Source organism: Dermacentor andersoni, chromosome 2 (genome assembly GCF_023375885.2).
Source record: "Dermacentor andersoni chromosome 2, qqDerAnde1_hic_scaffold, whole genome shotgun sequence".
Taxonomy (NCBI): Eukaryota; Metazoa; Arthropoda; class Arachnida; order Ixodida; family Ixodidae; genus Dermacentor; species Dermacentor andersoni.
In genome coordinates this window covers 43,238,473-43,260,175 of record NC_092815.1, presented here as the reverse complement: position 1 = coordinate 43,260,175, position 21,703 = coordinate 43,238,473, and the positions used below count along the sequence as shown (strand labels likewise).

The 21,703-nt window shown below is 45.4% G+C and overlaps 1 protein-coding gene across 1 annotated transcript in view; it reads right to left on the bottom strand.

Annotated features, from left to right (window-relative positions):
• The window catches only part of LOC126542630 (neural cell adhesion molecule 1-like), a 165,698-nt gene that overhangs the window by 64,552 nt on the left and 79,443 nt on the right, over window positions 1–21,703 (bottom strand). Inside the window, exon 2 of the mRNA XM_055077214.2 lies at window positions 16,894–17,241. Within this exon, the coding sequence (XP_054933189.1) occupies window positions 16,894–17,241 (348 nt within the window). The remainder of the gene's footprint in view (window positions 1–16,893; window positions 17,242–21,703) is intronic.

Below are 21,703 nucleotides of genomic sequence, written 5' to 3'. Positions count from 1 at the left end.
CTTTAAGTCATATACAAGCCAACCACGGCTTGTTGCAATAAGTAGCCACAACTGATGATGCAGACGGCCAAATAGAATAAAGCTAGAAGAAAAGTGCCATCGACGTGTCAAGCTAGTAATCAGTCCACAATGCTTTCGTTGTATTCCGTGCGGTGTTCCCCACCTTTACAAGTCTCCCGTCAGGACGACCTCCCGCATTCACCTGCACCACGTTGCACAGACACTTGCAAACAAAACCGATGCTTTTTCATTGCGCCCATTGTTTTGTTTAGCTTACGCGTTCTATCGAATACGGCAAAGTACTCCCATCGTACCTAAAGGCGAAGTGATATTTTGTAAGTCGTCGGCAACCTTCTCATCCATGGGTGTACATAGAAAAGAGGCTACCATGGCGACGGCTGTTTCGTTTGCACCACCATTGTATTGTGTTATATGCATGTAGTCCTTCCTACATGACGTGGCGCACCTTTTGTAGTATTCCGAAACAAACTGAGCCCTACTTCCCACTCAGTCTTCCTTGAATCATTGAACAGCACAAAAGGGCGAATTGGGGCTGTTCTCCTCGCTCTGGCGCAATCTCCACTTGTCTTTCGTTCTTTCACTCGAAACTTGTTCTCCCGTTTTCCTAATTTTCCCTGTGAGGGCGGGTCCTTTTCCTATCGAACAGAATGCGCGTGAGTGGCTGGGGTGAGGTCGTTATGTGCCTTCCGAGGTCTGCCTTTGTTCAACGCGCACATCGTTACGAAACAAAGTGAAACCGCCTCGTTATATTTTGCTGCATCAATAGGTTCCCCGGCAAACTTGTGCGAACACACCGTGCGCACTGCACGGCAGCACAGCACAGGTATAGTTCGCAACGCAGCTGCTTCGCCCTCGACAACGCTCTATGTAGCAAGTGGCACACGATGCCTACATACGCGTTTGTTCCTGCTTGCTTCAGTGATATCTCAAATCTAGGAGCCCATTATTTCGCGCCAGATCATGCATATTTAGCAGCTTTTTTCACCATATGGCGTTCATGCTGACGCGGCTATATCAAGACTGCTCTGTCGATTGCCCACCCATTTAGTTGGTGGCGGCTGTAAGTGTACGGGGATGTAAGAAGCTATTTCGATAGCCGAGCCACACGACCGCTTCATCATTTCATTCATTTGGTGTCACGCGTTAGCGAGTAGTTAAGGGCATTTACCGTGGCCGACCGCTTTGTTCAGATTTGTTAGAGAGCGTAATCCATTCAGCAGAACCACGCTTGCCAACGTAATCATAGATTTCTGGTATGAAAGATTTAATTGACTTAGCCATGAATTTTGTACAAAAACACTACTGTAACAAACGAGTTCTGCGGTGATTCAACCATGACTAGCATTACTTATATGTTCGCCACTAAATAAGGATTCATTTTTGGTTCAGCACTAGCCCCGCAATCCAACCTCGCTCACGGGCATGCCTTGTAGTCAATATTATCTAATACACACTTCGAAGGTGAGTAAGGCACTGCACTTAACTTGTAATGCACCAAATTACATGCTGTAAATATCACCGTAAACTACAACGCCGGCATCAAAGAGAGTTAGTATATAATCATCCGTAAAGATGTACATTGCCACCTCTGCATGGAGCCTTCCTGCAACTTAATTGAGTCGTAAAAAACCTGTGTTGTGTTTAAAATTGTGTCAAAATACATACACATCACACGAAATGAAGAACAAGTGCAGTTTTTATCCTTGTCATGAGTGAAGTCCGCGTATGTTGTATGAGATGTTAGTTGGCGTGGACAGAGAAAGGAAGACAATGGATACCCGCTTATGACACGAAAGAACGGCTTAATGAAGAAAATGAGGACAAACGTTCTGGTGTGGCTGACAAGACAAGAAAAGGCGCGGACGAGCGGAAACTTAAGATAGCAAGAACCGTGCAGCCAGTTACAGATTGACACAGTCGCTGACAAAACTAGAGAAGACTTGGAAAGCGGCGGTGGTGCCCTGCCCGCCTCGGGATGCCACAGAATGCCGACGTCCACCGGGAGCTTGCGAGAGCCGTCGGGCTTTGGGCACGAGCTTTGTGACCCAAACGGGAACCTGGACAATTCTTCGACCTGGCTTCCAAGTGTATCCAACTATCGTCAAGACATCCCGGTGTTCGCTGCAGGAGCGACCGCGAAGCCTGAGCGACCGCCACCTCTGCGCTCCTCACGCCATAAAAATGCAACAGACGTGCGGTGATCTGTCCTCCCCGTTCATCCCGCGTCTTCTTCACATCAACTGCGTCTTGGGGTGTGGACTTGTGAAGGGAACTTTGGGTTTCCTTGCGGACATTGTTATTTTTTCTCGTTAGGTAAAGACGTGGAGCTGTTTTAGATATATGAACTGTAGTACTCCTCTTTTAATTTCTTTTGCCAATACGAGTTTTTTCTTTTGTCTAAATATAATGTCACCGCTTCTTTTTCTTAACCAAACAGTCTTGTTCTCGTTCAATGCGCTGAGACTTCGACTCAGCTGCCTAATATCCTCTTAAAAATGAAACGAACTTCCTGAGTCCTATACAACCTCTCATTCTAAACAGCAACTCTAGTTGGATGCACTTAACTCTTCCATTGAGTTACTTCCCACAGTATTGTAGTTTTCTTTTTCATGCATTCCCAAGAAAAAAACAACTCGAGATGCAATTATACTGTCTTACTAGAGTGCGCCGAGAAACATATGTCGACAAAAAAGTTACACTCTGTAAAAGAAAGAAAATAAACTGAGCGTGCTACCACTAGAATTGTGTCTGTTGTCATCGAAGGCGGATGCAAATACTCAAGCCCGATGAGGAGTGCGATATTTAAAGAAAAACGTGTTTGATAAGTGCTGGCCAGTGAAATCAGCGGCTGCAGTAGTTCAGGTGCCACACTAGCAACCGTGATCTCAAGATATTGCATAATTTCTCTTCTCCGTCACCCCGCATACTGCCCAGTGGTGCCTCTGACACCATCGCAGAACAATGAGGAGGCCACTTACCGGGGTGAGCTTCGTAATCGCTTTGTAATCCGAAGGTGTCTTGCGCCAGTCGTCGTAATGAAGCACACACCGTACGTCACGTCAGGGAAGAGGACAGCTCTCTCTCCATCGCTCACTTGGTCATTACACACGTCTGTCTTGGCTTCCTTAATAAACGCATGTAAAGGACTAGGCTCCCCTTCCCCGTCTCCCCCCCCCCCCCCCCCCCCCCAGTTCGCTCTCTCAACTCATGATCAAACTCATTTGCGTGCAACTTTTCGCAGCTTTCTGGCACCTCTCGAGGAACTGGAAAAATCTTTTCGAAAATGAGCTATCGCGGATTCGGGAAGCCTTTACGGTCGCTGTATGAACGCGCTTAGCGGCCCTGCCAGAGTTCTTGGTCCCCGCTTTCCACGGTGAAAGACCACGCCGTGCAGGAGGAGGTCAAGCATTTGTAGCCTTCCCCTTCTTTTCGTTATCTCTCTTTCCCTGAGCCATGAATCCGTGTGAGAGCTTTTGCTCTAATGCCTGTCGTCACGAGGTTTAGGGATGACGCACCGCTCAGTGTATGTGGGAGCTGATGAGAGAGGCACCAAGCGACGTTCTTTTAGCATGAATGACCTGCAACGAGAGAACTGCCTCTCATTGCTCCCGCAGTTCTTTAGCTGAAATCTGCCTTCCTACGTACGCGGACGTGAAGGTCTCGCTGGGATATTCATAAGTAACGGTGAAATTTCAACACTTAAAAAAAGGAGTAGTAGCATTTGAGCATAACGTTAGCCACGGCATGCAAAGTTATTTTTGCAATGGCGTGTAACCTGCACGTTGGGGTCATGGTTCATGTGAAGAAAAGCGAAAGTGAATGAAATATGAGATGATGCAAAACTTTTTCTTATGAAGTTTCCTACAAATATTACTGGAAATATTACTACTATCTTCGGGACTTGCAAGAATGTAAATTCAGCTAGCATGTGAATGATGGGCAGTATGGGCATGGATTTGCCTAGATTTGGACCCTTTGTCTTCAAACGACTTTAGAGTTTGCAAGCTGATCATTTGCAACAACATATTGTGTTTTAAACGTAACATTTATCAACGATTTCGCATGTACGCAGCACGTAATTGCCTTTCTGTGTTGAGAAAACTATGAGTGCTTGAAGATGTAAATATATAAAGCGTAATATGTAACGCCGTAAGAAAATATGAAGCCACAAGCACGAAGATAAGACAATTCCATGAACTACCCGTCATTCCCACTGTATCCTAACTATCGCAGCGCAAGAATTACTTCTAGTAGGTTTTGGAAGAAACTCGTTGCTTTTCCTCTAGAATACTTTTTGGAGTGATTAAAATAGATGACGGACTTTTGGGCACTAAAAATGTGGGTTTTAGGCACCTAAAACTATTTAAATGCCTCATTTTAGGCATGATAGGTGCCGCAATAAGCCTTCTCAAATGTGCGCAAACCACGCCCTGTTTCATGCGTTGAATGTGTACAGCTCATTAGAAACCGACGTATAGCGTTCGCTTGTGAGGTCTCAAAGGCAGCAAACTATGTTCGAGCCATTGTTTCGCGTGGATTTGCTGGGCAGATGAGAGGTCACTTGGTTGACAATTCGCATACTGCAGCCAACACGCTTAATACAATTGTGCATACACAATGAGCAGGCAGTGACGCTTCAAGTGGAGCAAAAACCAAGAGCATCATACGCCAGGAAAACTGGCAAACGGTTAAAGGAGAATGCTAAAATATGTGCAATGGATCGAAGCCTTTCAATGTAGAAAAAAAGGGTTCGATGGCTTATGCTTACAAGTCCGTGTAAAAGATTTAATTCTTAGGTATTGGGATTCCAGATTACGCCTCTTCACACTCAGAATTAGTTTGTAGGCAGAAAAGTAAACAAAAAAAAAACAGTTCTCAACATTGACGGTGGTGAATGGAATTGTATTTCCGTATTTTGGATGTTTTCTTGCATTCTGCGACTCCTGGTTGGTTGCCTGTATGAACCTTTGAAATTTCTTTCAACAAAAAAAAAAATGTTTATTCTTTCTTAAGGTGGAGTGATAGGCTGCTTGGTTGCCGAAAAATCGACGTTATTTTTTTTTTTATTTCGCCTTCTTTTGATAGCGCATGTCTGTATCTTTAAATAAAATGTTGTCACGAAGATAACTAAGACGGGCTCGCCGAAACATAACAGCCTTCTTTAATGATGGTCGACACCCAAAAAACCCGGTGCCACAACTGCCCCCTTCATCATCTTCTCTCTGGCAATCGGTGCCTGTAGTGGGCAGCTGACTTCTGGCGATTGGAACTCGTAGTGCGCTGCTCACTTCGCGTCAGTATATATAACACTCGGACGTATGCAACATCTAAGATACTTACGCTATTTTAGTTGTCGCGTCAACCGGAAATTACGAATGCCTCGTGGTGGAGTCTCCACTTTGTACGAACCTTTCATCACATAAAAGCAACTTGTGTCTGACACAACTACTGTTTTGGTTTTTGTCTTGCAACTTTTTTTATGTTGTGAATTTTTACAATCGTCAGGGAGGTCTCTGTAGCTCTCGTGCATTCCTGCGAGAGTACCTTACGTCCATCAAAGACCCATTTCGTCCCTTTCTTTAGTGTTGTTGATGAGGAGAATGCAAACGCTCACATGAAAACGCAAGATTTCTGCCAACAGCTACAATTATGCCTGACAGAACTTGGTTCGCCACAACACAATTATTTCTCGGCTCAGAACACCCACACCCTTGGCTCACAACACAATCAGGTTTGCCATAATTCAAGGGTGCTACAGTATACGTAGGAGTCACTCCTAGACATTTGCATGCTTCCACATATGCGCTATCGATGGTCTCGCGATGAGTAATAAAGTTACTTCTAACTAAAAGCAGCAGCAAAAGAGCAAAGAAAGGAACACGAAAACACAGCTGAAGGCTGCGCTAACGTTCGCGACGAAAAACACTGTAATCCTTAGTTGTTTTCAGAATAAGAAGCAGTTTGACACCACTTCATTTGCATTGTCTTCTTTTCGGAGACTTTCTACCTTTTACTAAAAATAACCACTGGGTCTATGCGAAAATTCGCGACGTCTGAGTTAGTGACATGTACAAATGTGGAACTATAGATTAGCCGCACGGTACTGGTACTTTATTAAACGGGTAAAAAGCATGTCGTAGGGGATGCGTATCTACACAGTTTTAGTTCCACTTGTGTAGTGTACAATCGTCTTCCCTTTGGCAAAATTTGAATGCTCTGCTACTAATAGTTTTCACAGAAAGATAGATACGTGGAGATTACAAAAAGTGAGATGTATCTTTTGACGAATTTTTACTTAACAAACAGTCCAATTCACACTGATACCATATAAAGAATTTAGAAAAGCACTACCATATTCATGACTCTTCTGATTGCAGTTCTTGCATGGCACGTTCCAAGGTCCCCCCCCCCCATAAGACAGACAGCAACTTTAACAAACGTTTACGACAGTTGCTGCCACACATGTGCGATGCATTAGCCTGGAGTTATGGTGCCGGAGCTATATCACTGCTGGTGAACTCTTCATACAAACTCTCCTTTATCGCTTCTTGTGTACATCGCTTTGACTTTATTTTTTGCGAAGCGTTTCTCTTTTTATCGCGCCTTGGAACCCATGAGTATGTATCTCGTATCATGCACTCAATTAAAAGGATCAGAGTAGGCCGGAGTCTGAGACAGAGCTTATCGTGGAGAGGCATTATATTAATCAATTAATGAATAATTTGCATGAGCAATCATCGGCTGTTGTGTCCGTACAACCACCAAACAAGTGGAGGCGCCGAAAAAGTGGACCCCGTAGCTACAGTCGACAGTATTTCCTGCGTACATTGCGCGCCTAATTGTGCCCAACGTATGGACAGTGTAGTGAAAGCCAGCAGTTTGTCCAAGTTACAATCAAAAGTACACATTTCTCAAGTGTGGACCTTTCTCTGTCAAATGCCCGCTTGCAGTGTCACATGAAGTTACGTGCCCACTGCCGATGAAGTAGACTTTTGGTGATACTTTTCTCTGTCAATGCTAACCAGTGTCAGGCATATGGTGAGAGGCGTTCACAAGCTCGACTAAGGTTGTCTATGTAGGCTCACATCTTCATCATCATCACCATTTATTGAACTCTTACAGGCCCTTGCAAATATTACATAAAGGGGGGGCGGGTACAACGTTAGAAAAATGTTAGCATACATCAGTCATGTGAATTGTCCCAAAAATGAAACATTAATAATAAGGCTTCATTCATCATTTATTAAACCCCTAGAGAATTTTCTTTTCATTTGGTACGTCACATTTGGCATGTCACATTCGCTTATTTGGTAGGTCACATTGCCAGGTGTGTCGCCATTAGCAGCAGCTTATTGTAGCGCTACCTTGTTTCGTGGAAAGCAATAGGCCAATGTGCTTTCGAAAAAATAAGAAGGTCGCAGCGCATTCTCATTGATGCTGCCTCTCCACTGCGCAGAATACACGCGAAAACAGAGCTTACACGAAGCCACCAGCCATCTCAGCTCGCCTATTATTTGCACCCACCGCAAATTGACTCCAAGTGGGGCGCACGCGACGGCGCTCAACCGCGTCATGCACAGCCGCGGCCGCGCTAGAAGGCGCTCAGTCCCCACCTGTCCCCCCCCCTCCCCCTTTCCCATTGCGTGCATGAAAAAAGTGGCGCGCATCAAACCACCATCCTTCTCGGCTCACGCTCGCGGGCGTTACCTCGCACCTACGGGCAACCACTGCTGAAACTTTGCGTGCCAATAGCAGGGCCTTAACACACAGCCTAGCGAGTGGTGGAAACAGTTTTCAGTAGCACGTGCTGCGATTTCGCGCCATCAATTTCACCGCTCACCTTGAGGTGCATGTGTCCTTACTCTGTCCTGACAGGGAACCGGGGTGCTAAGAAGTATCGGCGCATGCACTTCGCGAACGAGCATGGGTATGGCCGGTGCTTGGCTGGATGCACCTCGCTAAAGCGAACGTTGACATAGGCGCGCCTATGATGGATATCATTCAAAATGACGCGCCATTCTCGTGGCCTCCCTATCCGATGGTGTCAGCATATTCTAGCTACACACTCAAACTGTCATAGTTGCTCCTGGCCAGCGCTGATTCCTCATAGCATACGGCGCTCGGCCGCGATCTTGTCGCACCTGGATTTTATACAGAACCTTACGGTGACGATGACGGCAATGCTTCACCTGGAGTGTCCGCATAATTGCAGTCGCTATAAAAAGGCACCCCCGAAAAATAATCGCATGTGATAAAAGCAAGAACAGTCTAGAGGCACAAACCCTGGAAAGAGCCATTTATAAGCGCTATAATACCAGTGCCGAGCCACTTCTTAACCCCTAATTCGTGCTCGTACACGAAAAGGGTGGGGACCTGGGGCGCGGGAGGAAATGTGTATTTATCTATGATCTGGTTCCTAGTTATAAAATGGGAGAAGGAAAAAAAGAGAGAAGTAGTCAGGGATGTTGAACAGAAATGGGTCTGGTTGGGTACCCTACTCTGGGAAACAGGAAGGGAATAGAAAGATGAGTTAGAGAGAGGGAGGGGGGGGGGGTAGCAAGGACGCGGTGAGCTCGCGCACGCACGCGGAGGGCCTGAGCAAGCCGAAGGTGTTCACATAACCCAATCGCCCTCAAGAAAGACAAAAGTGCCTTCACAGCTTTGTGCGCCGACGAGCGATGGGGACGGTCTTCGAGTAGCACTTGCACAGAGTTGAGTGGGGCATACACAGAATACAACGAGGCGGGCCATGAGCGCATACGTCGATGACATTATAAGAATAAAAATCGGCGATAGGTAACTTGGTGGTCATTGCAGGAGGCCTAACCCCACAGATAATAGAGAGCACTTGGACACGTGTGTGACCAATCAATCCTCCTTGATATCGTCTGGAAAACTACAGATATATTTAAGCCTCTGATGAAATTATATGTCCTGTTCATGTAGTAAAACTCGTAATGACTTTTTATCCCGTTAGCAGTTGCTTTTCATAAAACATTAATTTTATTGTTTCATCGTCGGCACATGTCATCCATCTCTTCCCAGTATGGACTCCCATTCCAAAGTTTAGCTACATATGACAACGTACTAGTGAGACATGCCACGCTGCAGTAAATTGGCGTATTGCTTAATGTTTTTGCATGTTCTTGTATGGCTTTTGTTGACTCTGCTCAGAGCCAAAGTGAAAACCAAAATAACAAAAACATCCGTGCGTCATATCTGCCAGATAGTAGCTGCGTTTTTTTTTCCCCCGATTGCTTCATCTTGGGGCCGCATTAGATGCGTAGTGCGTAAGAGAGGACATAGAAGAGACGTCCCACGCGCGAGTTTCCTGATCGTTTTCTGGGAGCGCTGCTTTCACACGCTTTCAGGTATCCATTATATCTGAGTTATGCTGCGCTAAAAGGGGACATACTGGCTCAGTTTCATCCAGCCCCCTCATCTATACCCCTCAGGCAGAATTAAGAGCACTGGACAGAAAACAGATTATTCCAGTGAGGAAGTCCGAAGTTAGGCAAGAGTAGTGCTTTCGTATAGCAGTAATACATTGGCGTGTTATTGTATCAAGTCCATAACAGTATTATAATCATGGTTGCTGGGCGCTGTCAACGCAATGATATTGCCGTTAGCGAAATCAACAAGGCAAAAAGCTATCCTCTTCCAGTGTAGCGTAACTAAACATATATATTTCTCGCCTCGTTACCCTCCCTACCTTTATCGTCTCATTCATTTCTCTCTTTCTCTATACCGGCTGGTACTCTGCACTGCCATCAAACGTAACACGTAATAAAGGGGAAAATCTGGAAAAGTAAAGGCAACATATGATCACGTGCTCTTATAGGCTACTAGAGTGTACACATTCCGAGCGAACATAGGGCTGCTGAAGCCGGTGAAACAGTTACGTGTTAGAACTTCTGCTCACGTTGAAGGAGGGCTCAGGCACGTAGCAGAGCCAACGCACAAGCCGAAAACAAGCGATAGCTGTCTTAAAGAGAGAGAGAGAGAGACAGAGAGAGAGAACGAGAGAGAGAAAGAGAGAGAGACAGAGAGAGAGAACGAGAGAGAGAGAAAGAGAGAGAGAGACAGAGAGCAAAGGCCCAAAAAACGGGACAGCGACAAAGTGAAAATTGTAGCCTGAGAGTGATACATCAGACCATTATGCACCTTGATTTATGCCTCGGCGTTTTCCTCGCATGACCTGAGATAGGGACTCGCGAGTAGCATTAAATATTCACTCTCCTCGAGGTCGTTCATGCTTTGTTTTGTATACTGCCCACAGAGGTGAAGCACTTATTTTTTTTTTTTTATTCAGTGCCACCTTAGTTTCTTGTACTGATGCTGGCCATATGCAGCGGTGGTCTTTAAGAGCGCTGGTTTAGCGGAAAGAGCTAGTTCTGACACACCAGAGAAAATATTTTACGCCTCTAACGTTAAGTAATAAGCTTGCTTTTCTAAATTACGAGTGCGACCTATTTTTCGCGAAACAACTATTAATAAGTATACATCGCAGTGTGATGTAAGCTGTTGCAGCCCAGCCATATGTCATTGCATAAGATATTGATTTTGTATGCCCTTACCTTCTCAAGGTTCAAATAGTTTTCTTTGGCTCACTTGTTTGATGCTTTCTCCAATGAATATTCCTTTCTCGCTCGCTCCCTCGCTCACTCACTCGAGCGGTCGGTAATGATTGATTGAGTATTACGTGCCAGAACGGTTGAGTGGACTATGAGGTGAACGAATAGGGAGGTCTCTAGATCAGTAATTTTCGAATTCCACCCTCATAAGAAATTGCCGCATATACAGGAGTTTTATTCTCAACTTCAAGCTCCTCCATGCGACCACCTTTGATTACACGGCAAATGCTGTTGTGTGTGCACGCAAGTCAATTGTTCTTCAAGTCCTTCTCCCTTTCTCAGCCCTTTTCTGCCAGCTCCACCTTCCCCAGCGTAGGGTAGGAAGCCAGGTGCAACTTCACTATCCTCCCTCTTTTTTTTCCCTCGTTCTCTCTATCTCCCTTTCTTGAGCTTATCAGGACAACGCAGTCACTAGTGAGGAAGGGAGGCGTGTTCGTTCGCTTAGTCAATCTTCTGATGCACCTATAAACAAGAAAATTAGGTGCTCCATCCAATAAGCCGCCTACATCTACTTTTTTAGTTGGTACTCAGGAGAAAGCCACACACGCACATTTCTAAAGGGCCGCCGAGAAATGCCCGATTAGAGACTGGTGTTAGAAAGCACCACATAGATCAGTTTCATATGAATAAGCTGGACGGGTGCATCTCCCCGGCTTATCGCCTCGCTTCGGCTGCCACCTATGACGGGTGGTAATAACTGAATCTTAGCGTGGGCAGCGATCTCCCGCACTTTGCGCAACGTCATGCGAAGCCCTGGCCCAATTATTGCGTGCAAGATTAACGCGCTGGCCAAGGCGATCAACCGCCGTGTGCTTGCGCAAATGTCAAACGAAATGTGGCAGGGAAGCACTTGCGCTGATTAGGCCCAACAGTGCGGTACAGTAGCCCACCCACACGCTTAACTTACGGCGAAGCTCGGGGTCGCAATGTTCGTAAGCTCGCTGTAATTTCTGAGCTGGGTTGGCGACTTCGGGCCCTAGCTTTCTTTTCTTTTCGCCACATCCTTCTGCCGCGCTGTACAGCAGAATATTATTGTGAAATTGTAGGTAGCAGATTTGCCTATTGGTCGAATATAAAAATAAATAAAGGTAGCACATACTTAACTTTTCTTCGTAATATCATTAGCAGGACGCAGGCTAAGCCGCGTCCCAAGTGGCATGTTCGATACGAGTGTAAGTCGGCGAATCTAATACAGCTCCTACAAATGAGCAGCGTGAATCTTCAGCCCCGCAGCACGCCACGCAGCTGAATGGCACATGCGACAAGTCATAGTCATTGTATGGCATGTATTTGATTTAAGGTATGTTTCGCTGCATAACGCGTAATGACTAATATTCGCTTGAGTGGAAAAGCTAACAGATTAGCAATAGCATATTCATGAAAGAACAAGAAAAATTGTACAAAATTAATAAAATAAGTGAAGTATGCAGCGAATGGCTGCTGGCCAACAAATTCTGCAGAAAACAGGACTTTTGCTTTTAAATCAATTCGAAAACAGGCAGTAGAAGATTGCGCGCAGGCGTTTTAACGTCGAGATGATACGACAAAACCATTCATACTCCAAACGTTGGTTCCTACACTGCTCCCGGGATCTACACATTTCTGTTAATTTGTAAAAGCAGGGTTAAGTGGCTGGTTTTAAATATAAAGGCTCAGGGAGCCATTTATTTAACTTTCGTCTGGGGTGATTCAAGAATACATTGTTTCTCTTGTTCTACATTATCTATTTTCTTTGAGCCTCCTCCTTTTGTCTGGTTCTCATACGCCTTCATTTTCACCTCAGTATTATTTTACCATCGTTGTCGTCAACATCTATTATATCATTTACTTTCTTTTGCATACTTCAGCTGTGTCTCTGCAGCTGCACACGTCCATTTAACGCCTCGAAACAGAAGCGCGCCTCAGAATAATGATTAGAACACGTTCGATTAGAACTGTCGGTGTCAAAATGTTAATTCTATGACATATATCAGGCAAATTTCTGAAGTGGCCAGGTGTTTTCCATCCATACTGAGCGTAATATAGTCGATCTTGTTCGTAGATTTGACGCTTATTTGAGAGTCCAGGCGTTCGGTCCCCATCAGCAAAATTATCAATAAAACTTTAACGATCGACGGAAAATAGGCGCACAGGAAGACACAGACGAACAGCCGAGAAAGACACAGGACAGGCGCTAACTCAAACCTATTTTATTTGCAGCTACGTCAGCAAATATATGCGGAAAGGATGAGAAGCACAGTGCATAACAATGAAAAAACACAGTGACAAGGCTAACCAAATAGAAAAAAAAACTACAACGCACGTTCAAGAAACTCAATTTCTGCACTGGAGAGCTTCACAGACGTATCGCTCGCACATTTATCTCCCCGTTTACTGATATAAAAGGCTTCCAATAGTTGATGCGCAGTCTAAGCTTGCTAAGCTAGCAGATTAGCAATAATATATTCATGAAAGGACACTAAAAGCTCTACAAAATTAATAAAGTACGTGAAGTATGCAGCGAATGACTGCTGGCCAACAAATTCTGCAGAGAAAATGACTTTTGCTTTTCAATCTACTCCTCGAAAACAGGCAGTAGAAATTGTGCGCAGGCGTTTTAACATTAAGATGATACGCGACCTTTATACTGATATACGCGACCTATACTGACCTTTATACTGGCTGATACGCATTAAGATGATACACGCGACCTTTGCCTAAGATTCTTATGTTACTCAGTCGTGGTTCACACGCTGTGAAATTGGGGAAACGATCTGCCAAATGTGTCCCACCTCCCCTAATAGCGCTCAAATAAAATAGATGTGTATTAGCGCCTGTCCTGTGTCTTTCTCGGCTGTTTGTGTGTGCCTTCCTTAGCGCTTATTTTCCGCCGATCTGCAATGCACCATCTAGCCCATGTGCAGGTGTTGTGAAAACTTAAAAGGTGAAATATTATAATCTACACTGCTGCTGTGCGTTTTTGATGGCGCTGAAAATGCAGTCAATGAGTTCAAATAGACTTTTCAAGGGATGTGAGTAATTGACGCTTAAGAAGCATGAGATGGCTGTTGCTCCTGTGGAACAAAGGATCAGCCCCTTTCTTCGGTCTGAATGGCGACAATGGCAGCAAGCACCGAACAAGCGAACAAGCCTGGTCAGATTTCAGAACACTACACACAAGGCATTGCCTGGACATATCGTAAGCATTGTTCATCATTCGTTCCACGTGTACAGGTGTCGTTATGTTCGTTAATCACGAGTGTTCGATGCATCCAAATCAGAATTGCCACGGTGTACGTTGAGTCTATGGTGTTCGGAGGACAGGCACAAGGCACACTTGATATTATGAAATACATGAGTTAAGCATCACATATAGCGAATGTAATGATATTTAGCACTTGCTCCGAAATGCTGCACGCAATCACAGTCGACAAGATTCGCGACCAAAGCAACAGCGCATGCCAGCGTCATGCGGGAACAACTTGTGTCTACTTCAGATGCAACAGCCCAAGTGGAAGAACAATGCGGGCACTAATCGTGCTTTTTCTTCATACATTTTCCTCAAATTAGTTTTTCGACCCTGCATAATAAGCACGTGCATGGCATACATTTCTTCACGGGGGTGGACTTCATGTTATCGAACTCGTTTGCTTTCTTTTGATTGCAATGTTTTGCCCTGCTATCCTATCCCAACGACAGAGCTAAGTGTGGGGCTAAGGGAAGGAAGACCACAGCATTTTTGTTCCTGTGGGCTCATTTTCTTTCGTAGTACAAAGGATAAGTTAAAAAAGGCGACTATTTTGCGAGAACTATATACCCGGATTTTAACGACCTATTTAGCTCCTGGAAAAGTAATCTATGCCAAAAAAGAAGACTTGAAGTAGCTATTCGTGAGCTGCGCTGGTTCCATACCACATTAAAATTTTTATTTATCGGGGTAGGTCTCGCCTTCTCACCAATTTGTTCTTTTTCGTAGGGAAGAAGTGACCAATAAATTATTATTTTTTTCATCTCTTGTCAACGATATTTTTGCCTTAAAAAGACGAGCCTTACAAATACTGCTTCTCCTTACTGGGTTATACTTAACTGTTCGAAATTTACTATCCTCCGGTTCTTCGGGTCTTGGGCACAGCGACGGGAAGGATTGTGCTGCCATCCTGGGCTTTCTTGTAGGGTCAGTGCGACTTAATCTCTACATTCAGAATTCAGACGTTCCTTTTCTTTCCATCAAACTGAGTTTGAGATGGCTTTTTTTCTATACGTGCCACTAAATCCAAGCCTCCACTCCTACATCTACATCTACAACTCTTCAAAGAGGACCATCGCTTGCACTACGTATACAGGGAGTTCAAGTTCTTTAAATTTTGTCCTTGTGCACTTCCGCTTCCCAACAACAGAAACAACCTGACCATGTTTACCGAGAACGTGTCCATAAAATTTCGATCTACTAGTTTGGTGAGATCTGTGGTTAACAAGCACATAATGTAACTTTTTAGGGTACAAAATTCATGCAAGTCCCACGCACTCCGGCAATCGGTGCGAGCGCGAAGCTTAGGTGAGCCGGTAAGACGAAAAAGGCTCATCACGCTAAGTGATGCCGAGCGAATTCCGGCGACGACCGCTTCCCACACCCGTACTCAGACATGACGGTGAACATAGCGCCATCACCGACCAAAGCATACAACTTTTAGAACCCATGAAAAGAGTTTCACGAAACCCACGTTCTAATCGTCCCGCCGGACACGCTTTCATTTTTTTTTTTTAATAGTGACGAGCGTCTACTCGGCGGAAGAAAACCGACGAGCGAGCGACTGAGCCAGGCGAAACCATTGAATGGTTGGCACAGAAAGCGTCACTTTAACCAAATCGAGGCTGATGCCGAAAGGGTCTGTTACTTCGGGCAGCTTACTCATGACTCGACAGGCGCCGCATGCCCGCTTTTCCCGTAAGCGGAGAACGTGGCCGCAACGCCGCTTGTGAACTACACTTATCCCATTTTCCACTCCGGACCTCTCTCTAACTGGCGTCTCGTTATGCCCGTGCGTCTGGCCTTCGGGCCTCAGAGTGTGACCGAAAGTGGCGCCCTGCAGGCTGCAAATCGGAGGAGCCGGCGCCGAGCCCCTTCGTCACAAAATTAAGTTGGCCCCGCGACCGTGCTGCTCGCTTGTCGCGCGTACACGCTGCATCGGCAACGCGGGAGCGAACGCTAGCGCCAGCGAGATCGTAGCATGCCGGGGAAGTAATTTTGTCATAATTAGGGGAGTTTACTGTGCATTCAGAGCTCGCAAGTGTCGGGAGAGCCAGTGACTGCATTTGGTCGCTGGTGTCGCGCGTGAGCGCCCACACTTGTCCGGTCGCTTCACTTGGCTCGACTGTTCGCGTAAGCGTGGAACTGAATCGTGAAAAAAGGCGTGTACGAGGCTACACAATTTTGCAAGTGCGTTTTATTCTGCATTGAACGCCGGACAATCATTTTTCAATGACAGCGTAGCGTGGCTGTTGGTCTAATGACTATTTAATAGAACCGGAATGTGTGCACACTGTTTTCGAGCGCGCACTTCGCTTTATCTGTTCCTCTGGCAGGTGGTCAGAAATCACAGGGTCGAAAACGAGCGGCCCCGTATTGCTGCTTCAGAAGCTTAAAGGTTGACGAGGGAAAGAGTCGGATCTCTCCGCAACTTTGCGTTACGTATACTACGCAGAAAGCAAGCACAGCTATACTTCGTATACGCAGTCTTGCATTCCTCTCTGAGCGGGTGTGTACAGAAAAGGCAAGAAAAAGGCACTACATTTCATTGTTTTCGACACAAACGAATTCATGCATATATAGTTGCTGAAGTTGCTGACTGGATAACTAAAGTGTTATCTCTTGTCTTCTCTTACATCATCTAATCCGTGTGGAATAGGGATTAACTGCGCAAGCGTTTGCATATACTGATCCTTGGGAAGGCACCTGCATGCAAATAATATGGTGCCGATCGAATCTGACAGTTACGTTAAATCGCGTTACGTAGAGAAAGGCGTAATGTATTACACATCCGAGGGAACGTTATGCTTTGCTTGACAACTACTAGCAATCACTATTCAAGGGCGAAATAATGACATGTCATCGAGGCTATCAACATAGAGAGCTACATTAGGACGGATCTATAGCTACATTGGAATCGCTGCACATAATTTAGCCATTTGTTCGAGCGAACGAAGTGTGGGAAGGCACTGTTCAAAGGACGACCGGTGGTGCACTGAGTAAAGGACGTACCGACCACGACGAAGCGGACGGTGGAATTACGCTCGCCGCCGTCGGGGAACAACGCCGAGCAGACGTACAGTCCGGCGTCGACGGCAGCCACGTCTCCGATCATGAGCAGCGCCGGCTCGTCGGCCGACGAGAAGTAGGCGCGTCCGGCCCACAGGTGCGCCGGCCGGTGCCGGGCCTGCAGGAAGTTTCCCGAACCCATGTCTATCGTGTAGACGGGACCCGAGAGGCCGCGCTTGAACCACGACACGGACATGGCCCACGAGTCTTGCGTGACGTGTCGGAGGTGGCACGGCAGCGCAGCGTCACCACCCACGCGGCTCGTCACCGCTGAGGGGCCAACAATGGCGTCTGTGAAGTGGGAAATCAGGCAGATTAGCCAGCCATTTCCTTTTCCTTACGCTTTCTTCAAATGAGGCAAAGAGAACAATAATGAGCATTGAAAAAATGAGTGCTACGGGGCACCAGATTTTGTGCATGCGACCTCGCGCACATGAACACAATGTCGACGACATAATAATAATGATCGCATTATTAATACTAGTCATAATCGGCATCACCATCATCATTTGCGTCATAATCATCATCACCATAGTCATCATGAGAGCGGCTCTCAGAATAAAATATGTGGTTTATCATCAGCGGTCATCATCATCGCTTTGTTAAATTTCTAGACGGCATTATATTCGGTATCATCCCACGAAAGCGGCTAGAAACAGACGTTTGACACAGACATAACGAATGCGAAAAATGGCAGTAACTGGGCAAGAGAGACATTGTCTTCAAAAGTGTGCAGAATAAGAGTGCCCTGAGGTGTTCCAAGTAAGCGTGGAGTGCGTTGTGCTAATAGCCACTGTTACGATCCGGTTCTTGGGCTCGTGGTTCGGACTCAGGCGTCACTTGTATAGGTCGCTTGATTACGCCGTCGGGGCGCCTAGAACATGGTAGCTGGCCTGCGCTACACTGGGGCGTCGGACTTAGCTGACTAAGCGGACCCACGATGTCATCGTGTCTATAGCCGGGAGTTGTCTGTTGGTGAGGAGATGATGTTGGGAGGTTGAAGAAACGAGAAACAGGTTTAATTTACATATTTACACAAGTTACTCCAGATACGGGAGCACACTTCATGTCGGAGCACTTTAAATGTCTGCGCTCACTACGTGTCTCTGAACACATGTCAGTAAACACACACTTCACCTAAGTTGTCCGCTTTTAAAACAGTCGTTTTCCCTACGTAACTGTTCGAGGAACTGCGTCTCGGCCAATTATTATGGTCGAACGGTTCGCAAAATCCCACCCATGGTCACACCACCTTGCTGGACTCCGCCTGTGATGTCCAACCTTCGAAGCAAGGAAGAAGTAATCTAGAAACACAGGTTCACGCTCCTTACACGAAAGTTGTCGACACTGCTTCCTTACTCTCCGTGATGGTCAGCTTGTCATCATGAGACTGGCCTTCGCGGTCCTTACTGCTTCCACGGAGGGCACTGTTTGTTGTGGCCTTGAAGTGAACTTCTTTGTTTGCACGCCAGAGTCACTTTCGGGCCCTGTCGGCGTCTAGGTGGGCGCTGATGAACGGGCTGCCTCGTGGGGAACCCCAAGAAATGCGCGTTGCCATTTTGGGACGCAAACCACGTAGCTGAACACGCAGGTTTGCGAGGTCTGTTCTCAATGTGTTGTTGGATAGCATCGTCAGGTAGTGCAAGCGTTTGGGCCTGGCGGAATAGTGCATCATTCTGTCTACCGTGTGTTTCTGGCACTGCTTTAATCGTTCGAGTCACCACTTATGGTGTCGAACACATCTGCGTGTCAATAGTACCTTCGGCTAGAGCTCCCTGTGACATATAGTTGACATGCTCTGATAAAAGCTTTCAAGCTTTTTCAGAATATATGAAAAAAATAATAATTTATATTATTCCCTGCCTCCAACTTCTCTTTTTTGCCCTTTTGCAATTCTAAGAAATCTGCTCAGTGATTCTGCCTGCAACTAAGGCAGTTCATAAGCGATCAACATTGGGAAAATGTTTCTTTCGTTTCTTATTTAATATAATCTGATTCCATTTTAGAAGTGTATGTTCCAATTCGAACTAAAAAAAAAAGAACAATATTGCGCTTTCTATAGCCAAAAGCAAGGGCACTCGCAGGAATTTTTTGGTTTGTTACCATGTGCGAAAATACCGCACTTACGCTCTTGTCACATTAAATAAAAAACAGTGCTCGATAAGAAGGAGTTTTCTTATAAAAGGTTGCAAGCTTAGCGTTTTTAGTTTGAATGGCAAACGATACAGCGTGTACATAGGTAAGAGCGTGGCGCTTATAAGCATAAAAAATGTCTCAGTCCACGCAAGTGTAAGCATCCAGGAGAAGTCGAAGTCCCATTAGCAAACTAGGTGGATACAGGAGCTTCTGTGGGGTCATTTATCAAGAGTAAAACTACCCGCCAGTGAGTGGCCGTTTTTCCTACTAAATTGCGATCCATTTCTTATTGAAGAAGATAGATTCAGAACATGCACACACTAGAAAAGACACTATTAAAATGTGGTAAGTACTGAAAAACTGCTTCTAAAGTAATTCGTAATTTTCTTTCTCTTTGGATCGTGACTATTGTCACCCGTTTATGCCGAATCCCAGTGGCGGGGATGAGTGAATTTTCGTTTAAAGCATTCCCTTGCTCATTTGGCTACGCTCCACGAACCCACCGTGGTTGCTCAGTGACTATGGTGTTGGGCAGCTGAGCCCGAGGTCGCGGTATCGAATCCTAGCTGGTCACGGCGGCCGCATTTCGATGGGGGCGAAATGCGAAAACACCCGTGTACTTAGATTTAGGTGCACGTTAAAGAACCCCAGGCGGTCGAAATTTCCGGAGTCCTCCACTACGGCGTGCCTCATAATCAGAAAGTGGTTTTGGCACGTAAAAACCCCGTAATTTAATTTTTACCCTCCACGAGTTTTGCCGACGTACGTACATAACACCTGTGCACGCATTTACAAAAAAAAAAAATCAGAAAGAAAGAAAGAAAGGAACTCTTACGCTAGAATTGTTCGTATTAGCCTACGTATCTACGAATTGGTGTACCTGACCTACATATACCGATGGATCGACTGTATATATGCATACAAGTATTATGTCACGATTTTTTGCTTGCTTACTCAGCAAAAAGATGCGTTTACTGGCACTTCTTTGTGGCTCGCAATTCCATGCTCTATAATCCGCTTTGCTCAGGCTCGGATTGTCCGCTGCGTGAGTAATGCAGTGGCGGTGGTAGGGAAGGTTTTATTTTCCCTTAGCCCTGTAGCGGCATGAATCCGAGGACGAGAAAATGGCCTGACGATGACTTGACAATGACGACTACGTGAACCGTCGTCGATGGGCTAGCGCAAAGAATGCACGGACGTTCGGAGAAAACCCCGTTTCGATCTTCTCGCTGCTTTTGCAGTTAGGAGACAAAAAAGAAGTGATATTTAGAAAAAAAAACACACGAAAGGTTTTTCAAAGAAAAGAAATTACGTGGTTGTGAGAGAGTGCTAGACAAAGGACTAGATGAAAAAAATGGTACTATTGTTTTCCTAAACTTTTGCTGAAAACGTATTGTTTTCTTGCGCAAAATAAGGAAAGAAACTATTGATTTAAAGTTGATTGCAGATTGGAAAGTGTCAGCGTAAAGCTGCATAGTTTACCCAAAATTTGCGACGAAGGAAAACCAGCATAAGAGGAAAGTATATCCGAATAATATGCGATTACTAAGACGGACAAGATCATGTGACGGCGTATACTTCTCACGGGCCATGCGCTGACTCTACATTACCATAATGTGTATGTATTTGTAACTTTATATACCAAGTTTTTAACCATAGTGTGAGTTTGCTTTACGCTAAGCAATTGTAAAGGCTTTGATTTGTTCGTTTTTCTTCACGCTATATTGTTCTGTCGTTTATTGTTTTTTTTTTCTTTCGCTACAGTTTTGGTATAGTCTTTTGAGTAGTCAAGCTTTCCATGCCTTTATCAGTGATTGAAATAAAAAAGATGCAGTGTCAGCAGAATAAACGGGCACATATTCAAAGGGCTTTATTTCTGCGGCATTGAATTCAGAACAGTATTGTGCCGATAGGGGAAGTAACGGTCCCGTCGCTGGTAATTACATTTCAAGACAGGAAACGTGTATCATGATATGTTTGTCAATTTACAAAAAAAATCAGATACGCTACAAAGACAGAACGCGGAGCCCCGTCATCGTTGTTACATCGGGTTCGAGAGGTGGTGGGAGCTGGAACCAATGACAACTGCTTTCCCAAACATAACGGTCAGAACCTACGTTACCGGTTATCCAATTTCCCGAGCTTCGCTCACTTCATTCAGAGCTGCTCGAAACGCGCCGTTAAAGCGTGCTTCTTTGCGCGCACGTCAGTTATGGGAAGAAGCGACAATCATAGAAGAGGTGACTGCTTGCAGGTGTCGACTGCAAAAAAAAAACAAAATCAGAAAATACAAGAGGAACGATGACAGAGGTCGCCTGTATTGCAGCCAACGATTGAGTACACCACACCGACATATTAAATAACTATGGTCGGTAAGGAACGATGGAATAATAAATTCGTACCTCGCCATTATGGGGCGTTATTCACTACGGAAATGCGACTCGTCATCAATGTCTGTCAAACGGTAGGTTGTGATGGGTTCTGCTGTCTTGAACTGCCTTACGTGAGCACTTGCGCGCTCTTGGGAAGTCGGCTGCTGTCCCCTATAGTATTTGTGGCATCAGTGCAAAGAAAACGCGCAGCAGGCGATAGGAAATTTTTCTGACGTGGGTTTTCA